We start from the raw sequence: 13,740 nt of genomic DNA, 5'->3' as shown, positions 1-13,740 counted from the left end.
ACACTTGGAAACAAGTTTTCATACACATCACTGCCTGGATTATTTTTTTTTAATTTCTGAGGGGGACAGAAAAGACACTGAAATTCTCGTTTTCCAAATAACAAAACAGAAATAAGGTTGAGTGAATGGGGATCACCACCTGTTTCAGCAAATGGCTGTAGTATATCTTTTTTACCAGCTGTTGAAAGTGACAAAAGTTTTGACTGTTGTGTTCCCAGGCAGCCACAGGTGCAAGAAAAATAGTCCTTGACAGTCAAGACCCAAATGTAGGTTGGGTCCATGCCCAATCAGTGTGCTTCCCAGAGGCCACACACCTCTTTTCCAAAGGAATGGAGCCCAGAAATTGGAATATGTGGTCTGAAGAACCATTGAGCTTAATAACCACTGTCATAATGCACAGAAATCCTTCTTACCCCCCACACAGGAGGAGCCATGGTTTAAGGAACAACCTCATTTCAAAGTCTAGCAAAATCTTAGAATCTGAGCCCTAGCTGGTGTGGCTCAGTGGATTGAGAGCGTGGGCCTGCGAACAAAAGGATCAAGGTTCGATTCCCAGTCAGGGCACATGCCTGGGTTGCAGGCCAGTTCCTGGCAGGGAGCGCATGGGAGGCAGCCATACACTGATATTTCTCTCCCTCGCTCCTTCCCTTCCCCTCTAAAGATAAATAAATAAAATCTTTTTAAAAAATCTTAGGGTATGACTACAGTTTAACTTCCTAACTGGGGACCCAGAACCCACTCTCCTCCCATTTAGACATAATGTTTAGTCTACTACTTTCAGCTACTGATTTACTTCACCAGGCAGTCACTCATCTCTATTTCAGTATAAATTAGGAGCCATACAACATTTCAGTACAAACCCAAGGTATCCTGGAGACTCACTTGTGGGATCGCCTTCCAGAGACAACCAGCCAAAGGAGGAGCTGGCATTAGAGATGTCTGAGAGAGTTCGGCGGGCCAGCACTGCTGGCACAGGTGGCTTAGGGACATCATACCCATCATCTTCATTTTCTGATTCTTCTGGGCCAATGTCAGCATGGCCTGCAGTCGTATTACCCTCATCTAGAGCAAAGTTTGAGCAGTTAGTTATTTTCTTCTAGCATACTTCATCTACTACTACATTTCAATATAAGGACATCCTTTCATTCAGGCATGTATGGACAGAGTCAAACCATTACTAAATGTTGATTACATTTACTACAGGCCAAACATCATGTGAGGCCCTGTGGGAGAAGATAAAAGACAGAAAAAATAAAATCTACACCAATTCTGTAGTTCTACCTTTCTGAACATGTCAAAAGCTATTTTGCCAGGATTAAGCCACTTAAGTGCCACTTTATAGCATCATTCAACACTTTATCTGCATTTCACTTTGGAGGGCCCTGTGTATGCTGCCTTGAATTTTCACCTTGGTAAGCTAGTTAATATGGGAATTGAGTATTTACCACACACACACAAAAGAATATCATCACTGTGAGAAAGCAGTGGGAATAAAAGAGAGCTGCCAGCATTGCAGGTCCAGGCCATTTAACACAAATGTCTCTAGGCCCTGGAAGGATGAAAAAGCAGAAAAGAAACTAGTGGTGTGAACAAGGAATAAAACGAAGGAAAGACATTTTACTGCTCACAGATCAAAGATATTTTGCAAATAAAATTATGTAAAAGAATTTTCTGCTTAAATCAAGCTATCTCACTAGCCAAATATTACAGGCTCATTCCTACGGCAGAATAGCTACTCACCAAAGGTTCTGCTCTCTGTGTCAGGTGGTGCCACTTGGGATGGAATATGGTACATTGCTTCATATGTACAGCTATCAATCTGCTGGTCACAGTCACATGTTCTGAACCGGAAGGAAAGTAGCACAATGATCTTTAGAAATAGAACTCTGTTATTCACAAACTTATTAAGATTCATCTATTCACTATTACTCTAGACCCTGATTCTATCAAGAGAACATTCTTTTGCCAGTATCACTACAAAATGTAAAAGTCATTCTTGTGATGAGTAATAGACATGTATGTTTTCTAGATTACTGTGATGTTGAGGAATATTAAGAGGAATTGCTTACAGCTGTTAATAGGCTTAAACATTAGCAAAGATACATCTTTCTGCTTTGTGGCTGGGTAAAGCTACATGAAAGTAGCAAGCCAAACAGGTGAGTAGTGTCAGCTTAATTCCAAAGCAGGATTGTTGTGAACCTACCGTAAACTCTGGCATGTCTCTAAAGGCCATTTCACCTCTGGCTTTTGAAGCCCTAGAGGCCTAGAGGTGGGAGTCATATACTCTGTGTCCTCCTCACTTTCACACTGTTCTCCAGGTGGCAGCTTTGGCACAGGAAGAGGTCTGGAAGATGAAAAATAAAAAATAGAAAAAGAAAACAGAAAGAATTAACAAGATGAAAAGTCAAGTATGAAATAAGTGTCTTCGAAGCAAATAACAATTCAAATTTGACAGAGCAAGATATTTGCCACCAAGGGAACTATAATTTCTTCTGGCTAAGATAAGTAATTATTAGATACACAATAATTTAATGTTTCACTTTTAACTGACCAAACATAAGGCTATTAGCTTTGAAATGTATTACACTGGAACAGTACTTCATGCCAGTTAGACTCTGTCCTCCAACAAGTTAGAACACCAGTCTAAGAGCTAGTATGCTGGTTTTTCTTTCACTAGGCATGAAACAAAAAATAGCAGGTGGCTTTCTGACAATATGCTAGGAATGTATACAAATCTCAATTCTAAAATCTTCCTGTTTCAAAGAATATACAGCTTGTTGAAAGCTATCATATATACTACCTTATAGCATAAATAGGTATCCTATTCATATTATACAAAAAAAATAAAAGAAAATAAAAAGATATAAAGTGCTTTGGTAGTTAGCATCAATTCTAGGACTACATCCCGAATCTTAGGACCCTGGCCTTCTGGGATCTTGCCATTATACTCATACATAATTCTTGCCCAGAAGTTTTTTTTTTTCCATTACCATTTAACCCTCTTATACCCATCTCTGCAATCACCACACTGTTGTTCATGTCCGTGAGTCCTTTGTCCTTTTTGCTCCATCCCTCCATCCTCTAACCTCCCCCATAGCTGTCAACCTGCTCTCTCTGAGTCTCTATTTTGCTTGTTAGTTCGGTTTGAGCATTAGATTCCAAATATGAATAAAGTTATATGGTATTTGTCTCTGACTGGCTTATTTCACTTAGTGTAATGTTCTCTAGGTTTATCTATGTTACTGCAAAGGGCGAAATTGCTTTTTCTTATGGTTGAGTGGTATTCCATTGTGTAAATGTCCCACAGTTGTTCTAATCATTCATCTACTGATGGACACTTGGGCTGCTTCATCCAGAAGATTTTGAAAAAAAAAAAAAAAAAAACAAACTTCTCCTGCCACCCCACACTGTGAAACTTGAGGAAGACAAAACAAAAAACAAACACCCCCACCACCCCACCACACAACTATGTAAGAAAGAAAATTGCTTCTGGGAATATGAGTATTTCCCCTCCTTTCTTCTTCCTGCTTTTTGTGGACATTCTAAATAGTCTATACAAACATCGATTAGATTTGCCTGTCTGTGTTTACTTGATGTTTATTTTTGCTAATTACAAAACCAACACCTGTTGATTATAAAACACTTAAATGCTAACTGAAACCTAACAGATGATAGCCCTTTATATTCTCACTTCAGATTTTTTTCTTATGTCTACATATTACTTTCATTATTTGTGTATTCCACACTGAAGTTCTGAGGTAGAAGTATACTGGGATCTAAAATGTTCCTTGAGCCCTGGCTGGCGTAGCTCACTGGATTGAGCATGGGCCTGTGAACCAAAGGATCATGGTTCAATTCCCAGTCAGGGCACATGCCTGGGTTGCAGGCCAGTTCCCAGTTGGAGATGCATAAGAGGCAACCCTACATTAATATTTCTCTCCCTCTCTACTTCCCTTCCCCTCTAGGGATAAATAAATAAAATCTTTAAAAAAACAAAAAATAAAATAAAATGTTCCTTGAAATGTGTCAAAAAACTAAGGATGGATGAGTAATAGCATAGATAGATAAACGTGTAACAAAACAAGTGTAATAGGACTTCCGCCAAAATGGAGGCGTAGGTGGAAACCCTGTGCCTTCTCCCACAACCAAGTTTAAAAACAACAAAGTTAGAAACAAAAATGCAGCCAAACCACAGAAAATTGAACTATACAGAAGTCTGACAACAATGAACCTTTCAGCCAGACCCAGCCAGACCGGTAAGAGGGGCGAAGCCAGCAGCAGAGCAGGGTCGGGCAGGAAAGATCCACTGGACCTGGACGCGCCACCTAGAGTGCAGGCAGCCGTTGGGGGAATCCTAGGTGTGGAGTAGCAGCGGGCAGACCCACTGAGGGCTGACACATTCACCCACAGATAAACTGGCGAAGGGGAGAGCAGTAAGACAGACTATGCAAGGCTCCAGCGATGGGAAGCAGCAGAGGAGACCGCTATGGTCCCTCTCTGACCTTGCCCCACATAAGCATCACAAACCAGCGACATGGGTAGCCCTGCCCTGGTGAACACCTAAGGCTTCGCTCCTCATACATAACAGGTGCGAACAGAGCAAAACATTATGGCTCAAGAAGAACTCAAAGCCCCAGAGCCCGTAATTCTAAGCAACAAAGAAATAGCCAAACTTTCAGATGCACAGTTCAAAACACTGGTGATCAGGATGCGCACACAATTGGTTGATTTTAGCCACAAATTAGAGGAACATATGAAGGCTAAACTAAATGAAATAAAGAGAAATGCACAGGTAACCAATAGTGATGGAAAGGAAACTGGGACTCAAGTCAAGAGACTGGACCATGAGGAAGAAAAAAATGACCAAACAGAAAAGGATGAAGAAACAAGAATTGTTTTCTGTTCATTTTTTTGAAATAAGGAGAGGCTTAGGAACCTCCAGGACATCTTTAAACACTCCAACATCCAAATTATAGGGGTACCAGAAGGGGAAGAGAAACAGCCACAAGTGGAAAACTTATTTGAACAAATAATTAAGGAGAATTTCCCCAATCTGGCAAAGGAAATAGACTTCCAGGAAATCCAGGGAGCTCAGAGAGTCCCAAAGAAGTTAGACCCAAGAAGGAACACACCAAGGCACACCATCATTACATTAGCCAAGATTAAAATTAAGGACAGAATCCTAGAAGCAGCAAGAGCAAGAGATAAGGGGACAGTCACCTACAAAGGAGTCCCCATCAGACTCTCAGCAGATTTCTCAAAGAGACCTTACAGGCAAGAAGGGGCTGGAAAGAAGTATTCCAAGTCATGAAATCCAAAGACCTACATCCAAGATTGACCTATTCAGCAAAGCTTTCATTTAGAATGGAAGGGCAGAGAAAGTGCTTCTCAGATAAGGTCAAATTCAAGGAGTTCATCATCACCAAGCCCTTATTATATGAAATGTTAAGGGGACTTTATCTAAGAAAAAGAAGATAAAAAACATGAACAGTGAAAGGACAGCAAACTCACAGTTATTAAGAACCACACCTAAAACAAAAGCAAACTAAGAGGACAGCTAGATCAGGAGCAGAACCATAGAAATGAGATCACATGGAAGGTTAGCAACAGGGGAGTGGGAGAAGGAGAAGGGGGGAGAAGGTACAGAAAATAAGTAGCATAGAAGGTAGGTAGAATATAGATAGGAGGGAGGGCAAGAATAGTATGGGAAATATAGAATCTAAAGAACTTGAGACACGTGGTCATAAACTAAAGGGGGGGAGTGATGGGGGAGGGGTGTGCAGAGTGGAGGGGAATGAAGGAGAGGAATAGAAAAACTGCAATGGCATAATCAATAAAATATATTAAAAAAAACAAGAGTAATAAAATACAAACACTAGAATACAGGAAGTGAGTAAGCAGATGTTCACTGTAAAAAATCTTTCACCTTTATATTAGAAACTTTTAATAAAATGCTGGGGGGAACAACCCATAAAGATTAACAAAAAATACCAACTATTGGTGAAGATGTAGGGAAATGGGTACTTTCCTATGTAGTTTTACAAATAAGAAATATATGGAGTAACTTTTCTGTATTAACTCAGCAAAAGTATTAAACCAAAGATGAAAATACTTATACTGAGAAATTCCATTTCTAGGAATTCTTCTTAAGGAAATAATACTTAAAAAAGAAAAGGCAACAACCTTGTCAAATAATAGTGTTGAATAAAATTTAAACCAAATATCTGAAGTCACCTGTATCCCTCAGTGGCTTGGGGGTTCCAAGAAGAGCTTCAGAGGCCTACTTCTGCTTCTACCACAGCAGGTCTTGTCTATTTTACAAAGTGAGGTTACACTTAAATCAGTTACTCTGCTTTGCAATCAACTGAAATAATTTAAAAATTATTGTAGTAAAAGAATATGTAATGACATTCTAAGTTGTTAAAGCTATTCCTAATGAAAAACAGCATGTACACTAAGATTTCATTCACATAGAATGGCAATGAATGCACATCAAACGCTAACTAATAGTAAGGTTATGGATAACTTCTATTTCTTCAATGTCGCTTATCTGCATTTTCTATAATTCTTAATTAACACATTACTTTTATTTTAAAAAGATATTTAGGACTTCCGCCAAGATGGAAGCATAGGTGGAAACACTCTGTCTTCTCTCACAACCAAGTATAAAAACAACAAAGTTTTGGCAACAAAAACATAGCCAAACCATAGAAAATTGAACTATATGGAAGCCTGACAACAACGAACCCTTAAGCCAAACCAGTAAGAGGGGCAGAGCCAACAGCAGAGTGGGGTCGAGCTGGAAAAATCCACCAGACTGACCGGAGCACAACCCAGGCAGGCAGGCAGTGGGTGGATCCCAGGTGTGGAGTAGCAGGCAGACCCACTGAGGGCGCAAGGCAGTGGATTCACTGAGAGCTGACCACGGTCACACATTCGTGCACAGATAACTGAAGAAGGAGCATACAGTGAGACTAAGACAGACCGCACGGGCCCCAGCAGAGAGGGGACCGCCACTGTCCCTCTCTGACCTCGCCCCCGCATAATCATCACACATCAGCGACATGGGTAGCCCCAACTTGGTGAACACCTAAGGCTTCGCTCCTCATACATAACAGGTGCGAACAGAGCAAAACATTATGGCTCAAGAAGAACTCAAAGCCCCAGAGCCAATAACTCTAAGCAACGAAGAAATAGCCAGACTTTCAGATGCACAGTTCAAAACACTGGTGATCAGGATGCTCACACAACTGGTTGATTTTAGCCACAAATTAGAGGAACATATGAAGGCTAAACTAAATGAAATAAAGGGAAACGCACAGGAAACCAATAGTAATGGAAAGGAAACTGGGACTCAAATCAAGGGAGTGGACCAGAAGGAAGAAGGAAATAACCAAACAAAAAAGGATAAAGAAACAAGAATCAAAAAAATGAGGAGAGGCTTAGGAACCTCCAGGACATCTTTAAAGGTTCCAACATCCGAATTATAGGGGTACCAGAAGGGGAAGAGAAACAGCCACAAGTGGAAAACTTATTTGAACAAATAATTAAGAAGAACTTCCCCAATCTGGCAAAGGAAATAGACTTCCAGGAAACCCAGGAAGCTCAGAGAGTCCCAAAGAAGTTGGACCCAAGGAGGAACACACCAAGGCACATCATCATTACATTAGCCAAGATTAAAATGAAGGACAGAATCCTAGAGGCAGCAAGAGCAAGAGATAAGGGGACAGTCACCTACAAAGGAGTCCCCATCAGACTCTCAGCGGATTTCTCAAAGAGACCTTACAGGCAAGAAGCGGCTGGAAAGAAGTATTCCAAGTATTGAAATCCAAAGACCTACAACCAAGATTGACCTATCCAGCAAAGCTTTCATTTAGAATGGAAGGGTAGAGAAAGTGCTTCTCAGATAAGGTCAAATTCAAGGAGTTCATCATCACCAAGCCCTTATTATATGAAATGTTAAAGATACTTATCTAAGAAAAAGAAGATAAAATATATGAACAGTGAAAGGACAGCAAACTCAGTTATTAAGAACCACACCTAAAACAAAAGCAAACTAAGAGGACAGCTAGATCAGGAGCAGAACCATAGAAATGGAGATCACATGGAGGGTTAGCCACAGGGGAGTGGGAGAAGGAGAAGTGGGGAGAAGGTACAGAAAATAAGTAGCATAGATGGTAGATAGAAAATAGATAGGGGGAGGCAAGAATAGCATGAGAAATATAGACTCTAAAGAACTTGAGACACGTGGTCATAAACTAAAGGGGGGAATGGTGGGGGAGAGGTGTGCAGGGTGGAGGGGAATGAAGGGGGGAAAAGGAACAACTGTAATGGCATAATCAATAAAATACATTTTAAAAAATCAATAAAAGGTCTTCCACCAAGATGGAGGCATAGGTGGATGTGCCGTGCCTTCTCACACAACCAAGTTTAGAGACAACTAAATATTAGCAACACAAAACACAGCAAGAACACGGAAAATTGAACTTTTCGGAAGTCCGTTAACAACAAATTCTTCAGCCTGACCGGTAAGGGGCGAAACCAGCGGCTGGTGAAGCGGGATTGCACAGGAGGTCTCGGTCAGCCGGACTCAGGTGTGGAATCCAGACGTGCGGAATCCAGGCGCAGGGCTGGACCTAGTGAGCGACCGAGCGAGCCACCAGGCGAGAGACCTCAGGGGAGACAGCGGGGGAGCGGTGCTGCGTGTTGACTGTGGTCGCGCATTTGTGCGCGGGCGTACAGGCAAGGGAGTGGGCGGTTGGACCCGGCCAGGTCCCCGTGGCAAGCGGCAGTGGAGGGTGCCGCCATTTCCCCACTCTGACCCCACCTCCACATACAGCGTCATAACCCAGCGACTCTGAGTGGCCCAGCCCAGGTGAACCACCCAAGACGCTAATCCTCACCCAGCCGGGAGAAACAGCAGAGGGGGTCGCCATTTCCCCGCTCTGACCACGCCCCCACATACAGCGTCACAACCCAGCAACTTGGGAGTCCAAGGTACCGCTTCTCACACTTAAAGGGCCAGAACAGACCAAAAATGTTGCAAGATCTCAAAGCCACAGAGCCTATAAATCTAAGCGATGAAGAAAAATAGCAAAACTCTCAGACGCACAGTTTAAAACACTGGTGATCAGGATCCTCACAGAACTGGTTGATTATACTGACAAATTAGACAAATATATGAAGGCGAAACTAATTGAAATGAATGGAATTGCACAGGACACCAATAGCAATGAAAAGGAAACTGGGACTCAAATCAATGGAGTGGACCAGAAGAAAGCAAATAATGGCCAAACAGAAAAGAGTCAAGAAGCAAGAATTCAAAGAAATGACGAGAGTCTTAGGAACCTCCAGGACATCTTTAAATGCTTCAACATCTGAATTATAGGGGTACCAGAAGGGGGAAAGGCACAGCCACCAGTGGAAAACTTATTTGAACAAATAATAAAGGAGAATTTCCCCAATCTGGCAAAGGAAATAAACTTCCAGGAAATCCAGGAAGCTCAGAGAGTCCCAAAGAAGTTGGACTCAAGAAGGAACACACCAAGGCACATCATCATTACATTAGCCAAGATTAAAATGAAGGACAGAATCTTAGAAGCAGCAAGAGCAAGAGATAAGGGGACAGTCACCTACAAAGGAGTCCCCATCAGACTGTCAGCGGATTTCTCAAAAGAGACCTTACAGGCAAGAAGGGGCTGGAAACAGGTATTCCAAGTCATGAAATCCAAAGACCTACAACCAAGATTGCTCTATCCAGCAAAACTTTCATTTAGAATGGAAGGACAGATAAGGTGCTTCTCAGGTAAGATCAAATTCAAGGAGTTCATCATCACCAAGCCGTTATTATATGAAATGTTAAAGGGACTTATCTAAGAAAAAGAAGTTAAGAAAATAACATGAACAGTGAAAGGACAACAAACTCACAGTTATCAACAACCACACCTAAAACAAAAGCAAACTAAAAGGACAGCTAGATCAGGAGTGGAAACATAGAAATGAAGATCTCAAGGAGGGTTAGCAACAGGGGAGTGGGAGGAGGAGAAGGGGGGGAGAAGGTACAGAAAATAAGTAGCATAGACAGTAGATAGAAAATAGATGGGGGGCAAGAATAGCATGGGAAATATAGAATCTAAAGGAATTGAGACACATGGTCATAAACTAAAGGGGGGGTAATGGTGGGGATGGGGGGTAGGGTGGAGGGGAATGAAGGGGGGAATAGAACAACTGTAACAGCATAATCAATAAAAAAATTTAAAAAATAAAATAAGGAGCAAAGCATAACCAGAGGCATGGAAAAAAATCAATAAAAAATATAAAGCATGAAAAAAAATAAAAAAGAAAATTAAAAGGGTGATCAAAAATGTTTCATTATAGCCATGGCTGGTGTGGCTCAGTGGATTGAGTGCCCATCTGCAAATCAAAGGGTCACCAGTTTGATTCCCAGCCTAGAGCACATGCCTGGGTTGCAGACTAGATCCTCCCCCCGCCTTAGTAGGGGGCACGCAAGAGGCAATCACACATTGATGTTTCTCTCCCTCTTTCTCTTTCCCTGCCCCTCTCTAAAAAATACAATAAACAAAATCTTTAAAATTTTTAATTGTAATTTTTTCATTGATGATGTTAATAAAAATATAAAATTGCATCTCCTCACTAAGCATTTTAGCAATACATATTTTAAAACATGAACCATCTTTTGTCACAGAAGTTCTACCTTGGTTATATCTCTGGTTACCGTATATTTTGGACCACAAGACGCACCTAGGTTTTAGAGGAAAATATGGGAAAATTTTTGAAGCAAAAAATGTGTTTAAATATTTAATAACATAAATAATAATATAATATTTCACCAAAGTAAACAGAACTCAACAGCAGCATTAACAACCATTATTCCTCCCAAACTGGGGGGTAAGGGGGGTGCGTCTTATAGTCCGAAAAATACGCTATGTGCAAAGCTATCCAATAAAATGTTTATCATTTTAAACAAAATAAATATCCAACAATAGAGGAATAATTAAAATATGTGATTCTAAAGTCACATTATGTACGTAATCATTGAAAGTATGGATTTCGAAGAACTTTTTATTTTTTAATATTTTAAATATTTTATTTGTTTTTTTAGAAAGTGGGGAAGGGAGAAAGAGAGGGAAAGAAACATCAATGTGTGGTTGCCTCTCACATGCCCCCTCCCCCCCCACTGGGGACCTGGGCCACAAAGCAGGTATGTGCCCTGACTGGGAATCAAATTGGCAACACTTTGGTTCGTAGGCCAGCACCCAATCCCCTGAGCCATACCAGCCAGGGCTTAAAGAATTGAAGAATTTTTTAAATGATAGGAAGAGATGCCCAAGACACAATACTAAGTTTAAATAAGGAGAGACTATGAAACTGTATCTTGATCTAAAACATACATGTTGCATGTTCACAGCTATGGCCAAGTAGCAAGCACTGTCCAACCATCTGTTTGGAGCAGCCACTGGAAAAGGACTGCAGAAGAAAGAGGCACTGGAGAGGAAGCAGGCAGCCAGACTTAAGAGGCCAGCCAAGACTCCAGACAGGAGGAGAATGCTCTGATGTAAGCCCCAATTTAGAAGATCTAACCTTGGGGTTTCGACAGGCTGGGGATTCTGGAGTATCAAAGTGGCCAATTTATCATGAAGGGCCAAAAATCCTGAAGAAAGTAATAGCAGGGAATTAGGTTTAAATTCAACCTGCAATTTTCCTTAGAGTTATTGCTAATCCCCAAACTGTGTATACATGAAGTTAGAGCCAGATAAATCATGCAGGAAAAGATACTCTTGTTGTCTTGCCAAGCTAGAGAGACAAAGCTGTAGTTAACAGATGTGGCCTTCAAAATAATTATATGTTCAGTAAAAAAAAAAAAAAAAAAAAAAAGGATAGAGAATTTTATTGGAAAACTAAAAAAATATATTTTTGATAAGCACATGAAAAATCTAGAACCTAAAAACATAGTATCTGAAAATACAAATTCAACAGATGGATTTAGGGCAGATTAGAGACTGCAAAAGAGAAGATCAGGGAATTTGAATATAGCAGGAACTATTCAGACTAAAGAGGAAAAAATGGGAAATACAGATGAGCATAACAGTTATGTTAGGAATGGTGAGAGGCCACACATTAAAGTCATTGGAGTCACAGTAGGAGAGGAGAAAGACTACACTATTCAATCTATTTTAAGAAACAGTGGCCTAGCCCTGGCTTGTATAGCTGAGTGGATTGATCATAGGCCTGCAAACCAAAGGGTTGCCAGTTCGAGTCCCAGTCAGGGTACATGCTTGGGTTGTGGGCCAGGTCCCCAGTAGGGGATGCACAAAAGGGAACCACACATTTGCTCCCTCCCTTCCCCTTCCTTTCTCTCTAACAATAAATAAATAAAATCTTTTAAAAACAGCCCTAGAATTATCTAAAACATTAAAAACATCAAACCACAAAATCAATGAAGTCTATAAACCTTAAGAAGGATAAATGTAAAGAAAATTAAATAGGAGCAAATTATGGTAAAACTGCTGAGATCCAAAGAAAAAGAGGTCCAGAAAAGACACATTATCTTTAAAAGAAAAAATTTAAGCCCAGGAGCTATTTTTTCAACAGAAACAAAGGGCAGAATAATGTTATTTTTTAAGTGCTAAAAGAAAATAACTGCACTTCAGTACTACACTCAGTGAAAATATCTTTCAAGAAAATTAAAGTGAAATAAAAGACATTTTCCGTCAAACAAAATCTGGAAAAAATGAATGATGGAAGACACCTACACTCATCCATACTCATACCTGAATACTCTGTCTCTGTAAAATAAGTTATTTGGGCAGAAGGAAAAGATTCCGGATGAAAACATGGCAAAGCAGTAAGAATTGAGGAGTACTAGAGAATAAATATGTGGAAAATTTCAATGTCCAGAAAGTGTTAAGAGGCACTGATTCAGGACTTTCAGCCAAGATGGAGGTGTAGGTAGACATACTGTGCCTCCTAACACAACCAAAAAAAGGACAACAAATTTAAAACAACAAACAACCAGAACTGCCAGAAAATCGAACTGTATGTAAGCCCAACAACCAAGGAATTAAAGAAGAAACATTCATCCAGACTGGTAGGAGGGGGGGCAGATGGGAAGTTGGGTGGAGAAGAACTGAGGCAAGGTAGTGGCTGGCAGGCAGGGCAGTCCCACATTTACATGTAGATAAACTGGGAGGAACAACTGAGGAGCAAGACAGACTGTACAACCCAGGGATCCAGTGTGAGGAAATAAAGCCTGAAACCTCTGACTGAAAATACCTGTGGGGGTTGAGGTGCCAGTGGGAGAAACTCCCAGCCTCACAGGGGAGTTTGTTGGAGAGACTCACAGGGTCCCAGAATGTACACAAATCCACCCACCTAGGAACCAGCACCAGAAGGGCCTAATTTGCTTGTGGGTAGTAGGGGAAGTGACTGAAAACCGGCAGAGAGCAGAGCAAGCAGCACTGCTCCCTCTCGGACCCCTCCCCCACCTACAGCATCACAACAAATTGACGTGTGTTGCCCACTCTGGTGAACACCTAAGGCTCTGCCCCTTCCTACATAACAGGCACGCCAAGACACACACAAAAAATGTCCCAAATGAAAGAACAGATCCAAGCTCCAGGAAAAATACAACTAAACAATGAAGAGATAGCCAACCTATCAGATGCGCAGTTCAAAACTCTTGTTATCAGGATGCTCCAGGAACTCACTGGATACTGCTAG

General features: G+C 41.0%; 1 protein-coding gene across 5 annotated transcripts in view; it reads right to left on the bottom strand.

The window, feature by feature from the left end:
* Window positions 1-13,740, bottom strand: part of CBL (Cbl proto-oncogene) — a 138,697-nt gene that overhangs the window by 8,919 nt on the left and 116,038 nt on the right. For all 5 annotated transcript variants that reach the window (XM_037147169.2, XM_037147170.2, XM_037147172.2 and 2 more), the window contains 3 exons: window positions 2,204-2,344; window positions 1,741-1,841; window positions 883-1,062 (listed from right to left, as the gene is read on the bottom strand). In XM_037147169.2, the coding sequence (XP_037003064.2) occupies window positions 883-1,062; window positions 1,741-1,841; window positions 2,204-2,344 (422 nt within the window). The remainder of the gene's footprint in view (window positions 1-882; window positions 1,063-1,740; window positions 1,842-2,203; window positions 2,345-13,740) is intronic.

This window comes from Artibeus jamaicensis, unplaced genomic scaffold, assembly GCF_021234435.1.
Source record: "Artibeus jamaicensis isolate MK-2021 breed Jamaican fruit bat unplaced genomic scaffold, CSHL_Jam_final contig_196, whole genome shotgun sequence".
Taxonomy (NCBI): Eukaryota; Metazoa; Chordata; class Mammalia; order Chiroptera; family Phyllostomidae; genus Artibeus; species Artibeus jamaicensis.
Note: the sequence above shows the minus strand (reverse complement) of the source record. Positions and strands in the feature narration are given on the sequence as shown.